Source organism: Hoplias malabaricus, chromosome 4, assembly GCF_029633855.1.
Source record: "Hoplias malabaricus isolate fHopMal1 chromosome 4, fHopMal1.hap1, whole genome shotgun sequence".
NCBI lineage: Eukaryota > Metazoa > Chordata > Actinopteri > Characiformes > Erythrinidae > Hoplias > Hoplias malabaricus.
This window is the reverse complement of record NC_089803.1, coordinates 40,642,907-40,670,323: the sequence shown is the minus strand read 5'-3', so window position 1 is coordinate 40,670,323 and position 27,417 is coordinate 40,642,907. Positions and strand designations below refer to the sequence as shown.

Below are 27,417 nucleotides of genomic sequence, written 5' to 3'. Positions count from 1 at the left end.
CTTAAAAATAATAATATTTAAAATAATAAAGGTAGGTTTATTGCCCGGAAATGTCAAAAAGGGAAGACAAAAAATCAGTGTACCTTTAACTTTAAGAACAAAATTAAACAAAGCATTACTGTCCCCATAATAGAAACAGCATCATAACATGACTGTAGCTTCAGTTAAGAAAATTCTTTAGGTGAAAATGGGCAACTTAAAATCTGACAGGAACGTAACTGTATTTTCTATTTCTTAATTAGACAACAAAGCAATAAAACAGAACATTTTTAAATGATTCCAATAACAACTTGTCTGAAAAACCTTTTTAAATTTGGTAACTTTGTTGTTAGTAATTCTTATAATGCTTTTAATTAAAAAAATAAATTATGTGCTCAAATAACTTACCATGTAATTTAAAAATATAAGGCTTTCTGAATATTACTGATGTACGCTAATTAACCAAGTACTTTTAATTGAGTTGCCCTTATTCAAAACAACTTTCAGGCACACATTTAGAGGAAAAGAAAAGAAAAAAGGTACGGTACATGTACATTGTCACTAAATTTACAAAACAGTAGTTTTACAGTTCAGCTGTATCCCCAACGCTACATTATATTCTCTTCTCCAGAAAGGAAGGTAAATATATGTAATCTGTCATTACAGAACTATGTAAAATAAAAGAACGTAAGTCCTTTAGATGAAATGAGGCTTATGAAATCAACACTTAAAACTTAAAATAATCAATTTATAGGATATGGTACAAATATGTTCCCTAAGTGAAGGTACTGAAATGTGCCCTTGATTGTACCAGACAGCAGAAGGTATCACCACAGTGAGTTTTTCTGAGAGTGTACCTAATTCATCAAGGAAAGACGAAGAAGATATATGGGTGAATAAACTAGGAATTACACATTTTCACAAACAAATAACAGCCTTAGAATAATCATGTATTTTCTGAGGTAGCCAGTCAGCTCTGGTGCTGATTAGACTAACTACTCTGATTACTGTCTTCTGAATGTCAAATGTCATGCCTAAGACATGTCCTCATCACCATCCAGTGTTGTACTGGGTACTGTCAGCTAGAGACTGCTCAACTGACATGATAACCTAGTCATATCCTTTGGCATGTTCACAAATCCAGTATAATCTTAGGGTTTTAGACCTACATTGTTTATTCCAGGCCTTTGGACATTTAAGTCTGATATGAACCAAAACATCATGCGTGAAACATGCCATGGACCACACCCCTGTTTGTTCTTATGGGGGCTCCTGACCATTGAAGAACAGGGTGAACAGGGGCGTGATAATGTATGCAGAGCAAAAGATACACCAAAATGTGTAAGTGTTCCTATATGAAAGTAGAGTTGATAAAACAGACAATGAGTGACCAGTAAGAGTAATTTCTGCACATTTGTTGAGTGCTGAAGAGTGTACCTTATTGTAAAAGTTTTCCCCATTGACGCTACAGTTGACCTGCAGCTCAGTGTAGGAGTAGTAGTGGTCATCGCTGTCACATAGTCGTGCAACTATGGTGATCTTGTCCCCGGCGATTTGCGTGCGTGAGAACAGGAAGTATACGTGGCCTCCATCTTTAAAGGCATGACGGAAGTCATGGGCGCGCTGGGCTAAGGGACTGGCCTGCATGCTGGACGCCTCCACTACGTTCTCAAACATGTCCATGTCACCGAAGTCTTGCAGTAACCTCGTGCTGATCAGCTTCGAGCTGTCTGAGCCCCCGTAGCCTTTCCCCACCAAGAATACACTCAGGTTGTGCTCTGCTTTCTGAAAGCTGGAAATCACGCCTACCACGGAGACTGACTCCTCTGTGGTGGCCACATAGGTCTTCTCTCCCTTGGAGTCACTATAGTAGATGTTCTGCTCTACGTGGCTGAGGTTCAGCAAAGAGCAGATGCCCCTATAGATGCTGCCGCACACTATCAGAGAGCCGTTCGCAGGGTTGGGCAGCAGGAGTTTGTTGATGTTGTTCCTCTCCACTGCCTCTTGGCACTGGTTAATAATGGGTGGGGTGCAGGTGGGGCTGTCCTTCTTGGGACCCGTCACGGACATACTCTCTTTCCGCAGCCCTGAATCCAGCTGGTGGATGGCATTAACCGCTCCCAGGTAAATGCGACCCGTGCGAGGGTCCTGAGCCACTGTGTTAATTATGGTGGGAGAAGAAAACTGGGGACGTGACTGCTGATCAGAGAGAGACTGACCCACACACAGCAGTGTCAACACTGCCGCCACGCCCCACCAGAACATTTCTGAGAGAGAGAGAGAAAATTTGAATTAATTGACCGTATGCATATATTTACCTCTCATCAACAACCAGATCAGTGAATAAGAAAATGTATATATCACCCCTACAGCATTCAGCCATAACATATAATAAAAGGTATACCATTACTGTCTGTACACTATATTGCAAACGATCAGGACCCAAACAGGACCCACAGGGTGCATGTATGATTTTGGACGTAGATCATTATCAATGCTGCAGAGACCCTGACATCCACCTTGTAGATATAAAGTCAGAGACAGTAGCTCATCTGTTGCTGACCAGTTTTCTTGGTCGCAGTCTAGTCCTTCATCAGTGGACACAGGACACTTTTAGCTGGATATTTTTCGTTTGTTACACTATTCTCAGTCCAGCAGTGATGCCACAGGGTTAAAAATACTGCAGCAACACTGACGTATCTGATCCACTCATACCAGCACAACACACAACATGTCAATGTCACTGCAAATGCGAATGAGCACTGAGAATGATCCACCACCCAAATCATACCTGCTCTGTGGGGCTCCTAACCATTGAAGAACAGGATGAAAGAGGTCAAGCAAAGTATGCAGAGAAGTATATGGACTACAATCTGTAACTGTAGAACTACAATATGCTCCTGTGTGGTCAGCGGAGCTGTGAGAATGGAGAGTGAGTGTAGTATAGTTACACAGCAAATTCACCAGTGGTAAATCAACACTGATAGTGTTAAATGAACACTCACCATGTTAATTTAACTATAATTGCATTGATTTAATACTGGTGAATTTGCTTTGTACCATAATGTTATGGCTGCTTTTATATATAAAATACAACATCCTGTGTATTCTGGACACTATATAAAAGAGTTAGAAGGGCAGTTTTGAACCTGTCGATAGAAAACAATTTGAATGCAGAAGTAATTATTAATTTGGTTTCTTTGGTTTTTAATGTGCTCTATAAATAAAATTTTACTTACATAATTAAAAATGTAATTTTAGCACTGTGCAAAATTCAGATTTTTTTTTAATTTAATTTCCAGTGGCCATTAATTATGATATTCAATTCTGTGAAAATTAGATATGAGATAATCCGCTTGAAGTGACATTCTGAAACTGAAGTTCAAAAAATTATTAAAAAGATTAAAGGGGGGGGGACTTGATGAATTCCAGGTCAAGATTATGAACAAGATTATAAGGTGCTCAGGAATGTTTAAAAACTGAGGCACATTCACGTGATCATGAAACCTCGCAAAAAAGAGAACAAAAGAGGAAAAGAAATAAAAATATGTTAAATTAAGATTCACGTCTGTTAAGTACTTTTAGGTACAGATTAAGAACGGATGGGAAAGGTTAAATAAGTTGTTTTGCTCTTGTCTCCTCAGTGAGATACTGGCCTGCAGACTGCTGCATGATCTTAGGGGCTGATAAAAGAGCAGGTATTTTCAAAGACCATCTCTTTGGCATTCTTTTCTTTCCCTGTTCCTTTCATCCATACGCACGCCACTTCAGTGGCTTTCAAACACCAGGACGGAAGTCAAGTGCTCATCAAAGGACTGAGAGGGGCTGTCTGTGAAAGTGGAAGAAAAAGGTGGCACAGTGGATGCTGGGGAAAATGCCCAGCAGGTGGGGTGAAACAAAATATACTGCAGTGGTCCTGCCCTTCCTTTCTGTAAACAACCCTCATTATCCTTCATAACAGCTTCACAGCTGTGCAGGTCACCATTTGACAAAGATGGTGGGTTCAGACAGAGTGGTTGATAAAATTATGCAGGTGGTCCACTGTTGTAGCTTGTGTTCTTCTGCCAGACTAACACACACACACACACGGATACACAACTTTGTAACTGACTGCAATAAGATCACTGACATCATTTGACTCCAATTTGTGTGTACACAACTTCAAAGAAAAAAGCATCAACATTTCTGAGGAAAAAGAAAAAAAAATAAAGACTCAATTTCGACTGGCTTGGCTGTTGACTGTAAACAGCACTTAAAACAAGGACACAAAGGCTACGTTCACGCAGCAGGAAAATGAGTCCCAGAGCCAATCTTTTTTCTTCATGTGATAATGTGCACATGTGGCACTGAAATGTGATCCATATCTGATTTGCAGCAGTGCAACTGAACAGTCAGATCAGAATTCATGCCGCTTAAACGTCAATCTGTCTGCAGGTGCCTCATCATCTCAGCAAGTAGGAAGAAAAGACAGATGGCATCATGGGGGAATGGTTCATATACTTTCAGAATAAAGCATTTCTGGTTTAATTTGAGGTGCTTGGGGAATGTAAACAGACGGGTCAAAGAATTTAATCCAGGTTTCTTTCCCTGATTTATAACAACAAGAAAACTTGAAATTTTAGTAATATGCTTTGGAAAGAAATTAAACTGAGGAGAGCTCAGCTGAGGATTAGCTGAAAGAATCAAATAATTTTGTCACCTCTTCTCTGGAGAATATGTTTTTAGGATCCCCTGCAAGTTTCTGATTAGAACAAAACATTAATTAATTAATTGTCTGTAACCGTTATCCAGTTCAGGGTCACGATGGGCCCGGAGCCTACCCAGAATCACTTGGCGCAAGGTGGGAACACACCCTGGAGGGGGCACCAGTCCTTCACAGCACACATTCACAACTATGGACACTTTTGAGTCGCCAATCCACCTACCAGCGTCACTGAACAACATACAATGAAATGTGTCTTCCACATTTACCACATCTGTAGCCTTGAAAACACACACACACACACACACACACACACACATACACACATACACACATACACACACACAAATACACCAGGGGCTGTAAACACAGCAGTCATGGATTGAGGGAGGAGGACAGTACTGTTCCTTCACTCCCACCGCACTCCATTGTCCCTGTCGAACCTTTCAGTCCTAAGCCCTTTTCTTCAATCATTAGGCCAAGGCTGCCCAAGGTATTCAACAGACAAATAAATAAAAATAATAATAATGTAACAATAGTTTTGGGCAGAACATCAGAACAACTTAGAACAATCATACCTTCTATGACACCACAAACTGGTAGAAAAAATTGCTATTTAATCAGTGGTGGTAATCTCAGGACCATAGACATCAGCATCGATTAAAGAGTTGAGGTCTATGCTGCCATTCATACTTTGTTGAAAGTCCTTTAGGAATGGGAGAAAAGGACAGCCTTAAGCCTGCACTGAGTTGGACAGCATTTCCAAAACATTCTGTAGCCCCTATGGTATATTTTCCCCTTTCACAAAAAATCTATTTTAAGCTCAGAATTAAAAAGTTACATTGACTACAAGAACAACACTGTTCTTCTGATTAAATTCTCTACCAGTTTAGTGTGTCACACACCTGCTTCCTATCTGTAAACACCAAGGTTAAATCTAAAATATTAAGATGGCCAGCAGGGAGGTGACACAGCCTAACGGGCTTCCCCCAGCTCGTGTTTCCTTACTTTCGAGTCCTAGAACATGTAATGATGTAAATACAAATATACAAGGCACTTGGAGCCCTCTGGTCTGTTTATATTTTTAGTAAAAGCTGGTCAGTTCCCAACACAGAGAGCATTACTTTATTAGAGTGCTTTCAATCTTCAGAATACAACACATTATACACAAGCCAGGTGTGTACTATAAGGCCAAAAGCCTGTACAGCTGATCATCCAACAAGAATAGGGAGTTTGTTTCCCTTTGCTAAGTTACAAGCTCACACTCCTCTGGAAAGGCTTTACATGAGATATTCCAACATCGCTGTGATTCAGTCACAAAATCTTTACTGAACTAAATGGTGGCTGGTCAGTCACTTGTTGTAGTGCACTCCTTTTCCAATGTAGAGATAAACTACTGCTGTACACACCATTCGTCTATTCACCCAAATCACACACACCCTAACAGCTTTCCTATACAACCACATCTCCCACCAATGAAAGAAAATTCACACACACACATTACACAGCAGTAAACTACAGAAAAATGAACAAGTCAAAGCTATAACTGTAACACCTCAGAATGGCCTGTTGTAACCATCTGTTATAATCACATATCAATACCTGTTAGAACTCTCTCTCACATTGTAAATAGCATTCTCATACACAATACAAAGTGGCCTCTCACTGGAAGCCTCTGAGAAGCTGGTCAGGTTTAGAAAGTTTAAAGTGGTACAAAGTCCAACTATGTGAGATTAGAGGAAGAAGGAGGTTTTGTCACCACTTCTCATAAGATGAAGTATAGTGATACTTTTCTGTTGACTCAGTGGGAGTCTTCTGGGAATTACACACACACACTCACATACACGCACACACACATTACAATGGAAACTGAAAAAAGAAGAAGACGAAAATAAAACCCAAACAGCACAATGCCACATTCCTTATGAATGAATAGTACTGTAATCTCATGAACATACACACACACAGAGACACTGACGGACTTTATCATTTGTTTGCTATACAGGGTAGGACTAAGTAAATCATGTGACCTTTTCTCCATTCTACCCAATGACAGGTCCTTTACACACAAATCCCCTCCGTCTGTACACACCATTCTTCTGTGCACATCAAACACACCCTAAGAGCTTTCCTATTCTCTCTGAGCTCTCACTAATGCTGCCTCCTAGGCAAAGGCAGAGTTAAAGTGTGTAGAACAGACACATAGACAGCATATAAAAGATTAGACTTAATAAAAAATATTGAAAAGAGCTTCTAGACCTGCACTGGAATGTTTAGACCAGGAGAGAAGCGTACAGTTGAACAAACACGTTACAGCTTGTATAATGTAGCCCCACAAAATTAATTTCTGCAACTGTTCTTTTTCTTTGACAGAAAGACTGGACTCTGTATATATTTATTACAAAATAAATGTTCAAGTTTTAAAATATTGAAATCCTATATGAATTTTGGTCATATGGAATAAAAACACATCCTAATCAGCAAGAAACCACCAGCAGCTGGGACGAGAGGTTTGAGAGCATTCCCTTCATCTGGTAAAACCATCTGTGCATAAAACATTTTACCTGGACTACTCCAAAGGCAGAAGAGAGGGCACTTCTCTAACAATAAACACATTGTAACCTCAAAGCTTTTCTCTTATCGCTACCGTACACTCAGTGCCTTCGAGGGCTTGGCCAAGTGCCCAGAATAAATTCAATTAAAGGGAAGAAAAAAAAAAAAAAAAAAAACGTACTATACTGTCAAGTTATTTCAGCAATTCAGCCACACAAGCACATTTAAGCAGGGAGTGTAGAAACATACAGTCATATCAGGAACATGGGGTTACTACTCAGCTCAAAGCTGCCAGCCATGTTTCAGTAATGAAAATATTTATTTTCACTACTTAATATTGGAAAACAACTGAAAAAGAATTTGGAATACAACTGTTATATGACTAGACTGTGAGATATCAGCGGAATTCCCCTTGTTACTTAAGTTACAAAACACAACTCTAATTTTCTAATGGAATTACTCATCACCTACAGAATTGTTAGAAAACAGAAATGGCACCTATTAAGATGTTTCTGTGCCCAAATGAACTCCTAGTCTGATATTTTTAGTGCAACTATTCATTCACAGTGAACTGTGCAAATTTAGCATTTGTAGCTTTTTTTTTTTATTTTGCTAATATTTTAAACCCCAACATGAAATCAGGGGAAAAACCAAACAAACAAACAAATAAAAGAATGATATTGGGCTATACAAAGCCTCAGATAAAGTTAGCTAACAGTTGAATAATGGCATACTTTGTGAGGGATTTACAGTTGATTTTGCAAATTGCCATTTCCCCCCCCCAAATAATCACTTTTTAATAATCACATACATTTTGTTTGCCATATGCTAGTTTATAAAAATTGTTTTGCTGATCCTCTTTTCTACGCAAGTTTATAAATGTGTCACACACTACACTCTCTGACTGCTATCTGATGTATGTTATGCACTCAAATTACAGTTTAAAGAATCCACATATATTATGCTCATGCTGATATCCAACAGCCTCTAGCACTTCATTTCTTCATTTTCTTCAATTATTTCAGTCAGGAAGACAGTACAACAGAATCTGAATTGACACAACATGTTTAAATTATGCCCTGACTGTCTAGTGACCCTAATAAATAACAAATGACTGCCAACCAGCACCTAATGTTGGAATATGTCTCCCTCCCAGTACTCTTCTTACAGAAAAGGGACTGAGGGTGTTGTTAGGAAGTATGACACACGTTTGCCTAAGATAAAAGTACATTGCATTCCAATGGCCATCAGAAAAAACTGCCAAACACATGTCCTTTGAAGGAGGAAGTTAAACGTCACTGGCAGTACAGTAATGAGAGTCATAATTCCACACAGCGGAGAGGGCAAAGAAGGGAGGAAGAGGAGGAGGATGAGGAATGTTTTGAAAATCTTGAGTAAGACCATACAGCTATGCTTCATCAGCAACAGCAGGCGTTTTCAAAAAGAAAAACAGAGAAGGAGAATCAAAACAACATTAAATCACAGAAGCAACAAAAACTTTGACTGTAAAAGCACACACCTATTTGCCATAACATTATGACAACCTCCTGGTTTCTTAACTCACTCCTCATTCTCTTTTTAGTTGTACAATTACAGGAAGGAAAGTATGATTTAAGCTGGGGTAGTTTTCTCAGCACTACAGTGACACTGATGTAGTAGTGTGTGTTGTGCTGCTACAAATGGATTAGACACAGCAGTGTTGCTGGACTTTTTAAACCCCTCAATGTCACTGCTGTATTGAAAATAGTCCACCAACTAAAATTTTTCTGCAGCTCAACAGTCTGTGTTAGATGTTGTCAGATTCTTCTTTTCTGGGTATGCCGTAGGAGACAGATCTGAACTGCAGGCAGTGATTTGCTAAGTACAGAGGCGTAAGGCTAGGGGTCCTGCAGTCCCTAAATGGTCACCTTGCTCTCTATCAGTTTCTTTATTTTAATTACGATACTCTCTCTGAGGACCACTCAGAATGACTGACAGTTCAGTTGCACCAGGTTAATTAAGGTTGAAAGCAGATCATTGATAGAATGAGCACAATGGTCTCAGTGTTTGTGTGCACGTGTGTGATCCTGAAAATAATGTGAATATAATGAACAGACTCCAGCAGACGGAGGAATATGGAACTCGGGTGTAGAAGGGTTTACCACTGAGAAAAGCTAAATGGTACTTACTGGCTAAGGGTAATGGCCTTAGTGGCCCTGTCCCCTATGTGTCCTCCTACATGAGTTTGCGCACACGCGTGTGTGCCTTCCAGCTGGTTCCAATCGTGCAGAAGAAGGGAACAAAGGTTAAAGTAATTACTCTTGCTGGGAAATAAATGAGTTCAGATTGTGTGCCTATGCTTGTGGTAGGAGAAATACCAAATAACTACACAGTGTGTGTGTGTGTGTGTGTGTGTGTGTGTGTGTGTGTAGTTGTTGTGATTGTTTCTCTCCAGAATTAAGTAACGTAATGCATTAGCTTAAATTCAGTTACTATAAATACAAGTACAAGTACAGTAATATTGTGAGTTGCTTTACTAATATATTCCAAACATATAAACATTCATAAGACATTTTATTGTTTGTTTATTAATATTCATTAATATTTAATGTTTTAGAATACATTTGAAATGTATTTATTTATTGCATTACTTTGTCTACCCTTTTATTATTTTTATTATTCTATTTATTGATTCATTCATTGTCTGTAACCGCTTATCCAGTTCAGGGTCGTGGTGGGTCCGGAGACTACTGGGCACAAGGTGGGAACACACCCTGGAGGGGGCGCCAGTCCTTCACAGTGCGACACACACATTCACACCTAGGGACACTTTTTCAGCAGCCAATCCACCTACGAATGTTTGTTTTTGGACCACACCAAAAACAGACAGTCACCCGGAGCTGGACTTGAACCCACAACCTCCAGGACACTGCTTTGCATCTAAAACCACAAAACTGCTTTTGCAGCAACAGTAAATTTAAATTGCTAACAGCATATAATGATATATATAGGTCAGTTAACCAAATTCCAGCATTTTATTGCATTAAGCATAAGGTTCATACTGAGTTACTATTGATACCAGTGATCAAGTACTGCCATGTTGATGGCTTCGCCAAGCACTTAGTCAGGCTCTTATTTATTTAAGATGACTATAGCCGCTATGAGGATGTTAAAAGTCAGTGTTTGCTTATGAAGATATTAAATTTGAAATTATTGTTTTTAGCAGCTGGAAACTTAGACTGGCTTCCCAGTCTGTATTTGAGAGAGCAGAGTGAGTGAAAGGAGACTGAAGTGTTCAGAGGTAAATCAGTTCAGACTGAGACCTCAGGACTTGAGCTTCAGTTCCTACTTTGGCACGAGCGTCTAAAACACAGTCATTCAGAAACGTCCCTTCACCACCAACCTCTGATGATGCAATCTGTCAGTAACATGTCATCCGCTATGCAAAAGTGGAGAAGGATCAAAGCCCCTTGCGTGCATGCGTGGGTGTGTGTGTTGCATGTTTTAAGCTCCTACTCCACACACGCCATGGCGGAGGTTGATTAAAGGCTGTGTTATGCTAATGTATTCCTGTCTCTCCTCGTTAAGCACGAGGCCAGTTAATTACAGAGCTGCCAAGCGAGCTGCCTGCATTAACCCCACAGAGAGAGAGAGAGAGCACGAGAGAGAGAGAGAAATTGGGTGAATGAGAGAAAGAGATGGAGAAAAAGACACAGGGACTGATAGAAAGACAGTAATGGACAGAGAGTGAGAAAAACACACACAGAGAGATAGAGAGATACTGGCGGAGAAAGAGCCAGACAGTGTGTGTGAAAGACAGATAAAATGAGAAAAGAACACTGAGGGTGTAGGTCAGGATCTCGGCGCAGAGATGTCTTTACCGACAGAAAAATGGCTTTGTTTTAAAACTCAGCGTTAAATTTCATCACCTCTCAAATCCTTCATCACTACAGATCTAAAGATCCTCATTTACATGTGCATATTACATAAACACAAGTGTGCACCCTCTCTGCTGTCTCTATCATTTAAAATAAACTCAGCTCATCTTCTCACGCACAGGCACGCACACACACACACACACACACTGTGGTCTCTCAGAGGGCTGTGGGGAACAGCAGGCACACTGATTGAATTTGACTCTTCATTGTGCTGAGTTCATAATTCTCTCACTGCTTCAGTGCTTCCAGCAGTGTAGGAATACACAGCGCTTCTATAAAGCCCCTTACCTGAAACATGCACGCACACAGACACACACCTGGCAATAGACTCATTAATAATAATATACATGTCTGCAACTGCAAAAGATTTGGCACTACTGGAGAAAATACGCTCTACAGAGACTACCCCTCTTCATGTTTTAATTATCACATTTTATACACTGAATCAACACTTTGGGGAACGGTGTACCTCTACAAAAGCTAAGGCATATTATCATTCATGTATTTATTATTTATCTCAATTGATTATACTCGATTTAATCTTTAATCTGTAACTAAATGTCCATTTGTGTACTAATGACTATAGTAAGTGTCCATATGTTATACGTCCGGCCCTTGTTTTAGAGAGTCTGAGCTTGTGGGAGTGTGTGTTTTTCCAAGGATATGATTATAGGCCATTAAACACTGTGAGCAAATGTTCAGTTTACTGAACACCTGACCCTGGGCACAACCCCTGTACATACACAAGTGTCATAAAATACAGGAGAACTCCACACACAAAACACAAATCCCTGTGAAGAGCCCCATTCAGTTCAAGGTCAGAAGGATTTTGTCCTGTGCGTTGTAGGGTATGATTGAAAATCATTTTAAATAGAAGTGGAGAATGCTCACTTCCACTTCAAACTATAATTATGTGTCAACATCCAAAGTGGGCGTCATGGTGGAGCTACAGGTAGCTCCAGGGCCCTGGGGTTGTGTCTGCATGGGTTTCATCTGTGTGTCCAATTTCCTCCCACAGTCCAAAAACACATTGTAGGTGGACTGGATATACAAACATGACAATAGGTGTGAGTGTGTCTGGGTGCCAATGTGATGTCCTGTGATGGAGGGTGTGTTCCTGCCTTGCATCCAAATACTCTGGACCCACCACAACCCTGAACAGGATAAAGCGCTTTCAGAAGAACCCTACACCTAAATGCAAGAAAACAATGTTATCTCCTATTGGTATGTTGAAATAAGCAGATAATAACTTAATGCAAGCAAGTAATGAAATAAGTCCCAAAGAATGCTTATATACTCCATCCATTATCTGTAACCGCTTATCCAATTTAGGGTCGCGGGGAGTCCAGAGCCTACCTGGGATCATCGGGCGCAAGGCGGGAATACACCCTGGAGGGTTCACAGGGCAACACAGACACACACACATTCACTCACACACTCACACCTACGGACACTTTCGAGTCACCAATCCACCTGCAACGTGTGTTTTTGGACTGTGGGAGGAAACCGGAGCACCCGGAGGAAACCCACGCGGACACGGGGAGAACACACCAACTCCTCACAGACAGTCACCCGGAGCGGGAATCGAACCCACAACCTCCAGGCCCCTGGAGCTGTGTGACTGCGACACTACCTGCTGTGCCACCGTGCCGCCCATGCTTATATACTAAATTCCTTAAAGGCAACATCTACAATTGTGGGGAACTGCTGTTTTCTCATTTGTTTATGTTAAGAAGCTCAGCGTCTTTTAAGGTGTAATTAAGGTGTTATTTACTTTGAGGGAGTAAATAAAAAAACCTCCGTGTCTGAATTACCCTAGACACTCATTTGTAGCTCATGTTCTTTAGTTTTGTGAAACTTTTGGTCTGTGTTTAATTGTATGCAGTTAGCCCTCTCCTGAATTCCACACCAAACTTATCTCTGGTCATGCTTTTAAATGTTTGGAGGTCTCTCAGCCATCTAAATACCTCCAGATACCATTTCTCTGCCATGAGCATATAGAGAGAAAGCCTAGCATACTGGACCACACACACACACACACACATATATACATACACACACACACTGTCTGTCATGTACGATCAATGGACCTGAATAATTTGCTCCCACTGCATGAATGTAATCTGTCTAGAGGACATCATACGACACAGGTGCTCACACACTGTGCAAAACACCACCACAAAGGCGTATTTTTGGCAGTTGCAAAGCTCTCCATCCTGTGCTGAATGGCACCCCGTGTGTTAGAAATGCTGTGCAAGCATGTATCTTTGCTGATATATCAAATATTTACATATTTACCCCTGAAAACATTTCAGCTGAAATGTTAAATGGGCAGATACCAAACTATTTCCAGTTTGCTTGTGTGTTATGTTTCTAAAGACAGATATTTGTGAAATATGACAGAGAATCTGCTCCTGAGACGCTCACACTGCAGGAGCTGTGACTGACAGAAATCCGCTCATACCTTCGACCACTCATCTGCTGCCCATTTGGGCAGTTAATCAGACATCGCTACTCTCCCACACAGAACATGTCAAACAATGGGAGGTGTTTAGTTTAGGAAAACGCCAAATTGGGTTTAAAGTCTAAACATCATACAGTGTGTGCCAAGTTTGAGAGTCTAGCAGTGGAACACAGCTTTAGGCAAATATGGTTCCTCTCTCTTCTAAGATCTAAGATTTAAAAATGCCAAAGATGTAAATGCCTTCTACAAGCATCATTTGCTGAAATTACTCCTCAAGATAACATCACAAATGTACTTGCAATTAAAGCCAATATTAGGCATTTGCTATAAATATACACACTCTCATGGGCATTGAAAAACAGATTAAAAGTGTGTAAACAAAGTATGCAGAACAACAGAAGGGTTATTATTTCTAGCTGTAGAAATACAAGGTACCCCTGTAGGGTCAGTGGAGCTGTGGCCTGGTCTGTCATGGCCATGTACATAGAGCATGTAATGACTAAAACTACCAGGAAATAACCTCACGTTTAAGTTCTGTGTTCAGTAAGTGTTAACCTTACTCAGAAATTCAGCAAATCCTGTCATTTGGCCAGAGGTGTTCAAACTTTTGCGCTGCATGTGGTTTGGCTTGTGTCAGTATTTGAACTGAAAAGAAAGAGCTCAAACTGTGCTCAGGCAAGTTGTGAAGCACACAGCTTAAGTGAAAGCGCGAGCATGGTGTGTTAAAGGAGAGCTTTTGGAAGAGGAGGAGAGGGTGAAGAAAGAAAACAGAAGAAAAGAAAGGCAGGCATGGCTCAGCGCAGGCCGAACAAGGCTCTCTTTGTAAGTGTGTTCTGAGTTGATTGTGCTCTGTGGCAAGAGTGAAAGACAACACTGCCACTCCACTACACTCCACTATTACCAGCCACCCATCCCTGCTGTACTTGTACACTAATTTCCAAGCAGCTAAATAAGCTCTTGTGAAAGAACAAGAGCAGAGACTGGTGCTGCAGGATGAGATCTACAGGATTCCAAGCTCAAGGGGAAAGTCATGAAAGAAAGAGCTGAATGGATAAAATAAATATGTGTACACCAACCTCCTGCAAAACCACACTTTGGGAACCACTCGTGTAGCTTTACATTCAACACCTCAAAAAAACCCAATCTATTAAAATTTCTTAATGACCGGGACAGGGCCCGACAGGACTTGCTCTCTCTGGGTGGGTCAGTTGACCCCTACCCTCTATCCTATCATTCAATGCAGGGCTTGTTAGCTTGGGATTCTTACAAGGCAATTAGGGTTCTCTTCCAAATATATTGAGCAATGATGTTGGGTAAGCAGCAGTTAGTAAAAGTGGCTGGCTTCACAAGAAACTCTATGGACCTTCAATATTGTTATAAATTAACTCTCAACTGTTTAGGATTATCTATGTCTTTGTTCACCATTCTGGACTCCAGACTCCAAGGAGCTGGGAGGGTGAAGGCTTATACATGCTTCCTCTGAGTCATGAGAATCCAGCTAATGCTGCTTTTTTTTTTTTTTTTTTTTTTTTGAAGTGCTACTGCAATGGTCAGCTGAATAGAAGCTTGAAGGTCAACACTAACTACACATTTCTGTTAACAGACATTGTAGCATCTCAGTGAGTGATGGTGGCAGAAATGGAGAGCAAGGCCAGTTGTGCCCTCTTAGATTCCCAGTCCCTGAAGCCTCAGCAGGGATCGAACTCACAATGTACCAATGAGTGAGCCAATGCTATTACAGTAGCTGCACTCTGGAGGCTCCTACTGTGTTGTTGAACCCCCTGAAGGTGTAGAGTACTAGTATCTTAATATTGCCCTTTTAAACAAGTAAACGCAAGACATTTATGAAAAAAAGTGAATTAAATCTTTTTAACAGTAGTTAGCATAAACTTATTTTTATCAGGGTCTCACGGTCAAATGAATCATTGAAGAGCTGCATGTGTTTATACGTCTAAATCTGATTAGAAGTGATGGGAGCACTCTGAAGCAATCAGGTTCCACTCTATTCAGTTCAAAGCTATAGATTCCTGTCAGGGATCTTTGGGGAAAGCAAAGCTTCAGGTGTGAAGACTACAATATCATAATCAACACTGGCAAGATCTACACTCCTGAATTCAAAAGATTCTGGTTTAAGTCAAGCAGCGCACATAAGAGAAAAGAGTCATAGAAGTGAGATGAATGTGCATAAGGACGCATGTGGTCTTAGAACGTATTATAGATTTAAATAAATTTTCTTCCCTCCATCAGCTGCTTAAGTCCTTTCTCCCCTTCTCACTTTTCATTACTCTCACTCTCTCCACTTCTTCTCCCTCGCTCTCACTCCTTGCTTTTCCTCAGGGCAGCTAGAGGGACTACTGCGGTGATAACGCATCCTTTCTGCTTGATGTGATTCTTAATTGCTCTCACTTAAACACGCAGCCAACGGTTTCACCCACTGTACATTGTATTTAATAAATTACACTGGGGCTTAATTAGACAGGGCGTAGACGCCTGCGGGCTGATGTGAATAAGCAGGCACACAACTGACTCTCAGACACACTGCACAGAGAAGTGCTATATGGACAAAATACAAATGCCACATAATCGAGGAAAAAAATGAAGGTCAAATCAGGTAACTCAAGAAATTATGAACAGAAAATGATAGTGTAACTTTTTACTTAAGTTAATGACAGGAAAATTACTGATAAAAGACTTAAAGGTGCCTGGCTTACATTACACTGTATATTGTCTATGGTCTCTGTCAACCACAAGTATAAACACCCCAGAAATATATTACTGATAAGAGGACTCGAATCATACACCAGCATTCAGCATTACAAGGACTATAACTGTCAGATTGAGTACAAAGTCAGTGTAGCCAATGAGAAGCCCTTAAGCTCAAGGATGAAATCTAACTTACCTACAGTTTTAGTTGAAAATTAAGGCTCCCAAACACCAGTGCTGTAAGCACCCAAGGTCTAATATCACTGGTTAATATCCTCATCAATGCTGACAACAGCAAGCGAAAGAGCAGTGTGGAAGATCACTCTCCTAACACCTATGAATAAAGAACACAACTGAAACTGATGAGTCAGAGACATGAAACAAGGCACAGGTTTCAAAGCTTACACATGAAAAAAAAAGTACCTCTGAGAGCAGTGGAAGGGCCAAAAGAGTAGGAGACCTGTCTTATTTGCTAAAAACAAATCTTTACATATTGCTGTAGGACAAATATAATTTGTGGTAAGATATTACACTGTAATTTTTTCCTCGTTTCCATCTCCCTATTTATGGCCTACTAGCTTTCTGCCTCTCATTTATTTTCCTCATTACCAGAACTGTCCTGATCCTTCCTCTGATGTTTTACATGTCATTTAAGGTCATTTTCTCATCCCTCAATCTCTCTCTGCCTCTTAATTTGGTCACTTTTGCTTTGATAATATATATTTTTTAAGCTGAACCTGTTGGGTCACAAAAAGAATACTTATGTGATTAAAGGCCTTTTCACACCAAGTATGATTTTTCGCATGTAAAAAAAAAAAACGAGTTTTTAAAAAGTAGTGGAACCTTCACACCAAGTCTGATGTGTTTTCTGTCTCAGTGCTCTGATGAATTTGTCATTTTACTGTAAACACTGCAACTAAATGCCACACTGAACATCCCCCTCCCCCACAGCCTGATTTTTAATGCATCCATCAAACACAGGAAATAGAACAGCCTCTAATTCACAATCTGATGCAACGTCACTGTCCGTCAGTTTCACACTCAGTGTGAAAGACACCGTTAATATACATTTGGTTTCAAAACCTGACGTGTTTTTTTTTTCGTGCTGACCTTAAGAGATAAAAGAAAATGTGAGCTCTTTCTATCCATCCATCCGATATCTGTAACCGCTTATCCAATTTTAGGGTCGCGGGGGGTCCAGACCCTACCTGGAATCATCGGGCGCAAGGCGGGAATACACCCTGGAGGGGGACGAGCTCTTTCTATTTCAAATCAAATAATTCATTCATTGCCTGTAAGCACTTATCCAGTTCAGGGTCGCAGTGGGTCCAGAGCCTAACTGGAATCACTGGGCGCAATGTGGGAATACACCCTGGAGGGTGATACACACACTCACACATTCACTGACACACTCACACCTACGGACACTTTTGAGTCGCCAATCCACCTACCAACGTGTTTTTGGACTGTGGGAGGAAACCCACGCGGACACAGGGAGAACATACCAACTCCTCACAGACAGTCACCCGGAGTGGGACTGGAACTCACAACATCCTGGTACCTGCTGTGCCACCGTGCCGCCCCAAATCAAATCAAATTTATTTGTATAGTGCATTTTACAACTGATGTTGTCACAAAGCAGCTTCACAGAATTCCAGTAAAGACAAAGTTTTAATAAGAAATTCAAACAAAAATAAATGAATGAATTTGGATTCTTCTCAGTGTTGTTAATAAGGAAATACAATGATGCAGTCTATCATTTATAACATTGCCATATCACTTCTTGATCAGAATTTAACACATTTTATATCATCTTTGTCAGGAAAAAAAATCTTAAAGCTCCAAACCATGAATTGAAGTTAAAATAAAAAGCACCACAACAAGCAAAGCAGAGCATTTACCTCTGAATAACAAAGCATAGACTTCTGCTTCTGTTTTTGGGTGAAGTGTATTTATATTTAGAGCGTTATGCTCTTATCCAGTAATGTTTGATCCGGTTACAGAGTTAGTATAAGTGGTATGCCCTTAAGAAAATTATTGGGGTAGTGAGGTGTTCCTAAACCAGGTGGGAACTAAACCCTTGCTGCCTGCCTGGAGGGTAGCAATGTTATCCACTTTGCAATATCAACCATGAAATTATGTGGGGCCTCCTAAAGAGTAGGACAAGGGCAACTCCTTCCAGAGGCCTTACTGCTGACTTGGGTTATGTCTGTGCATTTCCATTATGTTTAAATACAATATTCACATGCATGCTCATACACAGCCCTATTGTTAGCTAAGTACCTGGCACTACAGCATAGACGGCACTGCGCATTAACAGAAGGAAAAGGATGGATTATGGGAGGATTAACAAATATTTCAGAAGAGTGAGGCATGTATCAGCCTGTAAAACGTGCCACAAATGTCCTTCATATTCTACAGCCACTACACACAGTCAGAGCCGCCACAGGCCATAACACTTACATTACAATATTATACCAAGCATAAGTGAGATGATATTAAACCATTTACAAATGGAAAAAATCTCCTAATTACAGTTTGAAACATTCACTCTATACAAATCTGCTACAGCTGACAGTGTGTGTGACCAATTTAACAAGTAAATGGCTTTAAGAAATAAATCCTGCTCATTTGGAAAGGAGGTTAGATTTGCCCTCCCTCCCTCTTTCTCTCCCTCTCTCCTCTCCTCTTGTGTGCGCGTTCCCTGGAGAATGGATTACTGTAGCCTACTAAACTCATGACCTGCATGTACAGACCCATAGACTGCATACAGTCTATGAACAGACCACACCTCTGGTTCTCACTGTGTATTCCTGGCCCTTTGACAGTAATGTCTACCAACAGGATGGAGTGGTCAGATAAGCTATGAATGCACAATTCTCAAACAACAACATGACTTGTATACACACACTTTCCCAATATTAAACCAACACGGTATGAGAATTCCTGAATTTGACCTGTACCCACAAATTTGGACTTGCTCACACTGCAGAGGAATTTACAGTGAAACAGTCAGCAAATAATGAGTGTTCACATGGCAATACAGCCTAAGCTATGGGTGGGGAAAAATAGTTTCATCAGACTTAATTGCAATATATATATAAAGAGAGGCTTTCTCTCTTTCTCGGTTCATGGCAGAGGCATCTGGAGGAAGAAAACTCAGAAGATTGAAAAGCATGAATCAACGTGAGGATATTGCTCTACTCCTAGGTGGACATATTGACTTATTTTTGCTGTTTTGGAACACTTAAGGTGGACATTTCTTTAAACTCAGGAGACGGCCAACTGCATTACTGAAAACGGTACACAACTAAACAACTCCAGTTAAAATGAGTTTTGGTGGTAATTTAAACAATAAATCAAACTTTTATTTAAACATTTAAACAAAAGTCATTGCTTTCCCTTTTAAACACACCATTCCACCTTAAAAGATAATGAGTTTCTGAACATGGACAACCAGAGGGAACTGCATTTCCTCAAAATCCTAGACTTTTCCTTTAAGTTACAAGCAAAACAAACAAACAAACCCATAATTCACTTAATACGTTTTATGCAAGCGACCAGTGAACATTATTTTTTACACAATGAAGAAGTCCTTGACATGAGGAATTTTGTGGAATTTTAAACAATACTCATTGCAAATGGGAAGAATGTTTTATTTTTTTTTTTATTTTTCAGTATGACAGAATGTTGCATGTATAAAAAAAAAAAAGAAAAATTCCTGAAACATTTCTGAAATTGCAATTGGGTTCAGTATCATGTGTTAGATACCAGACTTCTACACAGAATGCACACAGAATTTTGCTTCAGAGAGTCTATGAAACAGAGAACGTGAAATGAGTTAAAAGGACTTTGTCACAGCTTTTGAATGTTATTAGACTGAAGCACTTCAGGGGTCTTGCTTTTAGCTCAGTGACATACTGAGATTAATGAATCACTGGTCAAAAAGATTTGTTTCTCTCACTGTGAGGTGTACGCTGATTAGCCACTAGCGACCTCTCCACTGAGCAGTACAATCATGATCACAACTAGCAATTGGCTGAGACCGTAAAAGACCAAAAGCACTCCAGACTGACATCTCAGCACCACAGTTCAGTGACTATGCTGACCATGCTGACTACCATAGATTATAGTGCTTTACTCTAAAAACACTCAAAACTCACACGGGTCAGGAGCACTTAGGCTGTCAGTAAAACACTCAGAGACTCCAAATACCCTCCACTGACCTTAAGTATGGAACAGCCTCCTATACATAAGTCCTGTGCAAACTGAAAGTGTGTAAGAAAACACAAAATGCCCTCTGACCTGAAGGTATAATGACTGAAACCATTAAAAACTGCTCCCTGTGTTCCAAAGGAATTCACCAGCACTGCAAAATATAGGAAAATTTGTAATGTTTCCTCTCACTGCTCGTAGTAATTTAACTTATTACAGTTCACACCAGTCAGGATGTTTCAATTTCCTACATCACCATCTTGCCTAGACACTGGCCATTAGAAAGTGTACATAATCTTTAACATTATTCATCGGACTGACAATGTGCAGACTACATTATGCTGGTTGGGAGTGGCAGAGCAGCAGAAGTGTTAAGGAATTGTGTGATCTCGGGCTGTGTGTGACCATGTGGTCTGCTCAGCATGCTGTGCTACCATCACACTCTGCACAGTTCAACAACACCATAACAGCTCAACTGGCTACAACTTTCAGAAACCTTGTTATTAGCAGAGTGATACGACTGGAAATCTCCAGAATGGTTTGACCAATATCAATATACATAGCTCAGTTATGATACAAGTTCCAAAAAATTCTTTTAATTTTCACTAACAGACCATTCCATGACTATGGCTTTACCCAGTAAAATAACCACACAAGTTGAACATCGTTTTTGTGACACAGATATTTACCTGCCAGTTTTACCTCTGTATGGCTGTCTTAGTTGAGACGTGATTTGTTTACACAGCTGTTGTTTCTGACTTCTCCCCTTTCACCACTCATTGCTCACTAGCAGATCAATGCAGAAGGAGAAAACCTTACACAGAGTGCCACACTAATAGTTCAGACACTATAACTATATACCAGTCATAGCTGTGTAGGTTTGGTAGTTTAAAATTAGAAATAATTCATAAAATAAATTAGCAAATTAGAGACAGTTGGATAGTTTTTCCCCAATTAATTTTAATTTATTTATTCTATTTTATTTTATTTTTTATTTTATTTTATTTATTTATTTTTACAGACATTACTAACTCCTCCCTTTCTGTTTCGCATTATATTTTATATTTATATATTATATTTTTCCCCTTTCATTCTACAGTAAAAACCAATGGCTCTGTATTACCCAAGCTCTGCCAGATGGTTTATCCTCTGGCATTGAAATTTTGTTTACCAAACATTGTTCATAGTCTACAGTATTGAAGACTATGAAGTAATTAAACTTCAATTGTCATCCCCATATAAATATCACTGATTCATTGCATTTGATATTTCTAAAGGCATTGACCCTTACATAAAACAAATATCCATTTTAAACTGCAAACAGTATTCCATCAGCGTGTCATGCTTATCAAGAATGCACACTGATTGATAGCAAATCTCAGAAGTCAAATGTGCTACAGTAAGCATGCTGTGAGTGTGTGTATGTGCAAAAGAATGGTGAAGGGAGTGTTTTATCTTGTCTTATTGTTAACAGTAGATAGGATGTGTATTGCTCTTGTGGTTTCCCATTCTATTGCAAAATGACAAAGCCTCATAAGTCTCACACATACACACACACAACCGGTATAAAAACACACAAACACACACACTCGAGATGACACAGTCATTTCATCATCCTGAGAGGAGTTACAGCCCCTTGCTCTTACTCCCCTCGCCCCGGTTTGCTCTCTTTCTTTCTTATCTCCCAAATTCATTCTCTCATTCTTGTTCCCTTCACAAACAGCCCATATCACTGTGACAGTGTGCGCTTCATATCTAAAAGACAGGGCTCTGACAAACTATATGCTGGAAAGAATAAGTAAATAGATGAATGTATAAGTAAACAATAAAAGATGCACAGTTATTTACTGATAACTATGACCCTGACAAATCTGATACTGGAATGATCAGATTGTATTCAACATTGGTATTGGGTGCAACAAGGCGTTATTTTTAAATTACAGGCTGTAGTTCACTTTCTTTCTCTGCATACTTACCTATCCCCATGTCACATAGAGGACCACCACAGAGTAGGTATGATTTGGGCGGTGGATCATTCTCAGTGCTGCAGTGACAAAATATATTGTGGTGGTATGTTTGTGTGTGTTGCGCAGGTATGAGTGGATCAGACACAGCAATGCATCTAGAGTTAGACCCTCTACCACTTTGGTCCACCACTGGATGTACAGTCAGAGAGAGTAGCTCTTCTGTTGCTACACATTGTGTGTTGGTCACCCAGCAGTGACACGTGGGTTTAAAAACTTAAAAAAATTAATGGATCAGACAGCAGCACTGCTGTCTGATCCATTAATTTCAGCACAACACACAATAACACACCACCACGTCAGTGTCAGTGCAGTGCTGAGAATGATTCACCACCCAAATCATACCTGCTCTGTGGTGTTCCTTCACAGGGGGAAAGGGGGCAAACGAAGTAAGAACATTGACTTTTTTTGTTTTTTACTGGGAAGTCACGTAAGTTCTTTAAGAATGCAGATCTGTAAGGGTGTGTGTGTGTGTGTGTGTGTGTGTGTGTGTGTGTGTAGAAGTGTGTAGTTAGTCTGTGAATAGGTGGAATTTCAAGAGCAGTCAAGACATTTAAGCTAATCATTACTATCTAAGAGAGCACCTGAGGTGAAGAGCAGCAGTTTGTGACATCAGATACCAGCCACAGTGGCGACAGCGTGACACTGTCATGAGTTCACAGGAATAAAACAATTAGTGACTCACTGTGTGCTCATCTCAGTGTAAACAAAGATAAATGTGCACCTTGCTGTCTTCGGTTTATCAGGTTTTTGAAAAGTAATTTCTAATCGGCTGCTCCTGATTCACCCTTGAGATTTCTGCACTGCTTTAATCCATAAAAGTCAGCTATAGTTGGTGATAAAGCATGGTAAAGTTTTAAATTAATTATCACTTCACTGAAATAAGAGTGGTCCTGTCAATGCATGGACTGTTACTTTCAAATAAAGACCACGGACTAGAGAATTTAGCTACTGCTATAAGCACCCATTTCTGACATATGCTCAAGTGTCCCAACACAGTTTGTATAATCTCCAAAGAAAAGCATTCACTAATACAGCCACTATATACAATGCTAAGAGTACACTAGAAGAGGTAAAAGCCCCAAGGCACTGGGGTGTGGAGCAGCAGACCTGCATTCTGCAGTGATGGAAGTGCATTCAATAACTATGACATGAGGCAGCTCAGAGTTCTAAATCTAGTCATTCATAGCAGTACCTCACTTCACTAATAGTGCTTTTTCATGGTATCTAGGCTTTTTATTGCTTTTCCACTAGGCAAAATCTGGTACATAGTATGTGGAACCAGTACCTTTTTTGAGTTCAAAGTGAGCAGAGTAGGGATTACACATATATATTTTTTTTCTGACTCACAACAGCAGCTTGTGAAATTACACCATGGTCTTTGAAGAGGTTCACTTAACCAGCTACATTATGTGCTAAAGCTGTGCTAATGCAAAAGTGTCCAGGGCTGAAAAGTCGAGCCATGTCAAACCACGGCTAGCTGGGTCCAGTTGGCACCATGCAATGGAAAAGCACCATAATGCTTGTGGCTGATTGTATTTAAATACTCACAGTCTTACTAGAAGAGTAGAAGATGCAAAAAAGTGTGGATGTAACTATTAATTGATTTCAGAATGTACATTGGAAGAGTTGCTGGTAACAAACTTATAAACTTGTTTTTAAAAAGGTCAGAAGCACAAACTTGTGCCTAGCGACAGAAATTTTAAGTGTGAATGTTAGTCAATGCAGGGATAATGAAGCAATTATGTACAGTTACATAACTGCATTTAAACAGTGTAACACCATCACAATTACAATTTTACACGAATTGTTTACATTCAGCAATCTGAACAGAAATACTTGGTACTGAACAATTTATTCTGTAGTGTGGCTCCTGAAAAATTAATACCAGCTGTTGTAATACAAATATCCTATATTAGCAACTATTGTTGATTTTTTTTTTCAGTGGTGGTTTGTTCCTTAGGGCAGTGGTTCCCAAAGTGGGGGGGGGCAAGGCAAATGAGCTACGCACGTTTGAGCACTGATATCAAAGGATGGACGAGTTTGTAAAAGCTAAACTTGCAGCATGATGTATGAAACATGACGAGTTTTCTCAGGCCACAGCTTCCAATTGGGGAACAAGAAAATATGATGAGGCATATCTTAAAGCAAGCTCATACCAGTCACTGAAGAGATGATGGGATTAAATGTGTTCTCATCTACAAAGGCAGGGCACATCAGAACAAGTTTGGGAACCACTAAAAGGAAAAGGGAGGAATTTTTTTTCCCCTTTCATTCTACAGTAAAAACCAATGGCTCTGTATTACCCAAGCTCTGCCAGATGGTTTATCCTGCCTCCAAGTATCACACTTCAATCAGTGTTAGGTTTAGTTTCCGTACAGTCCCGCCTCTTTTTTGGGCAATTTCAAGATGGTGGAAAATTGCCCCAGACACCTCTCATAAATTCTTGCGTTAAAACTGTTTTTTTTTCAAGCTGTAGAGCCTTCTCAGTACATTCTCAGTGGGTTCTGGGAGGGTTTGCCCCAACATACTTTCATCATATACATATATAAGGTGAGGTGTGTTCCAAATGGCCCCCTGTTCTATTCCCTGTATTGCTCACTATGTAGTGAAGAATATAGTGAACAGGGCACTGATATGGATACCTGGAGCAGCCAGAGCCCTGTAGAAAGAGAGAGAGCAGCTAGAGATCTGGTCAGTACGACTTCTGTAAACTTCACAATACTCTTTATTCTGGAACTTCTGCATCTAAAATAAAATGTCTAAGACTGAGGAGTGAAAAGAAGGACACACCTCCAGGGTGTGTTCCTGCCTTGCGCCCAGTGATTCCTGGATAAATGGTTACAGATGATGAATAATTGAATAAATGAGGAGTGAAAAATGTATCAAATTTTATGAGTAGTGATGAAGCTGGTCTCTCTTTAAAAGATCTGTGAGGGTGACACAATGGCAATTTAATTGTTTATAAACAGAAGCAAAATTGCTTTATTAAATTAGACCTTTATAATGAACTCCTGGATAAAGCTCTCCAAAGAAACTGTATGTAGATAAAGAGAAATTTAATGAATCTAGTGGTCACTGGTGGTATTTCTACATGAGGTGACCACAGAAATAAAACTCTTGACACTGTCAAGTTAGATTCCTGATTCATTTGTACAGTGCAATGTGCCAGTTGTCTAGATGGCTAGCTCTTAATTTGTCCAGTGAACATGTTACTTAGCAGTTATCACAACAAGAAAGACCTAACATGAACATTATAACACAACATGAAAAGGTAAACCTGTCACTGAAATCAGTTTCACTCACTTCCTATACTCATCCTTTCACCCCACTCACCAAATGGGAAAGGGAAATGGAATTATGCTCAACAGAAAGCAGAAAAACCAACACATCTGTGGAAAACGTGCTATAAATACATTAAATAACCATTAGGCAAATCAGCAGAACCTGCCTGTATTGTTATTATAAACAGAAGGAAAGACACTTTTTTATTGTTTAAAAAAGATTTTCTGTTACTCAAGTCTGGGGCTTGAATCCCATGGTAGTTCATGTGAGCAGGCAGGGGAAATCACTGCTCTGAATTATCTGCATTACAACACACAATGAATGAGTGCTCAGAGGAAAGTGCAGAGTGCACAGTTAATGGGAAAGTGTGCGTGTGGGTGACTGGAAGAATGAACTTTCCTATGTGATATTCATTTGATTTGACAATTACTGTCTCAACCTGTACAAGAAATTATACGTGAAGCCACAGCATGAAACACGGCTCATTCGACACAAACTGAACATTTTTAAAACTGGTTCCAAAAAATGTGGAGACGATAGAGGTGACAGCACTATGAGCCCTGATCATCGGCACGCGGCCTGAAGCCAATTTTGTTCATTTAATAGTGATTTTTTTTTTATGTAAAAAGAAAAATCTGAATATTTGGACATCTGACAGTCCACTCACAGCCAAGAGAACTGAATAAAAGCAGTAGATAATAGGAATAGATAGAAAAAGTGACAGACAACGAGAACTTTAAGAAAGACAGACTGAAGGAGGCTGAGACTAAAAGAGTACATGAAAAGGAGAGCATGACAGTGAAAGGGAGAAAAAGACAGAGAAAGAGAGGGAGAGAAAAAGAGAGAGAAAGAAAGAAATAAGGAAAGCTGGTGTTGCCATAGAGATTATGAGCTCTAGTTCAGGTTCAGTCTGGTCAGTGGTGATCGAACCTTCACAGTGTTCTTTCATTCCGCACGGTAATCATCATTAACACTGCTCCTGCTCTACCACCGTAATCACCAACAGCACACACACACACACAAACACACACATTTAATCACCAGACTCCAGGACAAAATGTAGGAGTTTTTGTCTGAAAGCGCACACACACACACACACACACACACAATTACTTCAGTGCCTAGGGAACACAAAGAACATTTTCACAACAAACTTCTTACTTTTTATTGAAACATTAAAACTCTGTTTATTTCCATTTTGAAATTCCCTGTGTCTGAATTTGATCAGTTGTTTTTCCCTTTTATCCACCTTCGGCTTTGCTAAGTGAAAGAGTGCGATAGCTGGAACATTGTGGAGACACAAACACATATAGATGCAGCTTCTGGAAAAGTATGATAAAAGCATCCATTTCCTCACTTGACTGCACTAAGCTTCAGTCTGTGTACGCCAACACTGCTCTAAACACACACACATACACAAGCTCTACTTTAGGTCTGCTCTGATTTGAGATCACAGAAAACCAATATCTGTAAGGAAATCATCCTGATGTCTTTCAATGTTTGGTTTAAGACACAGTCACAGTCACCTGACTGTCAGTGACTGTCTGACCAGGTAATCATTCCTGTGAAAACTAC

At 39.9% G+C, this 27,417-nt stretch overlaps 1 protein-coding gene across 2 annotated transcripts in view; it reads right to left on the bottom strand.

Annotated features, from left to right (window-relative positions):
* Positions 1-27,417, bottom strand: part of plxnb2a.1 (plexin b2a, tandem duplicate 1) — a 143,783-nt gene that overhangs the window by 34,255 nt on the left and 82,111 nt on the right. For both annotated transcript variants that reach the window (XM_066666921.1, XM_066666922.1), the window contains exon 3: positions 1,417-2,246. In XM_066666921.1, coding sequence (XP_066523018.1) covers positions 1,417-2,244 — 828 coding nt within the window. In that variant the 5' untranslated portion in view covers positions 2,245-2,246. The remainder of the gene's footprint in view (positions 1-1,416; positions 2,247-27,417) is intronic.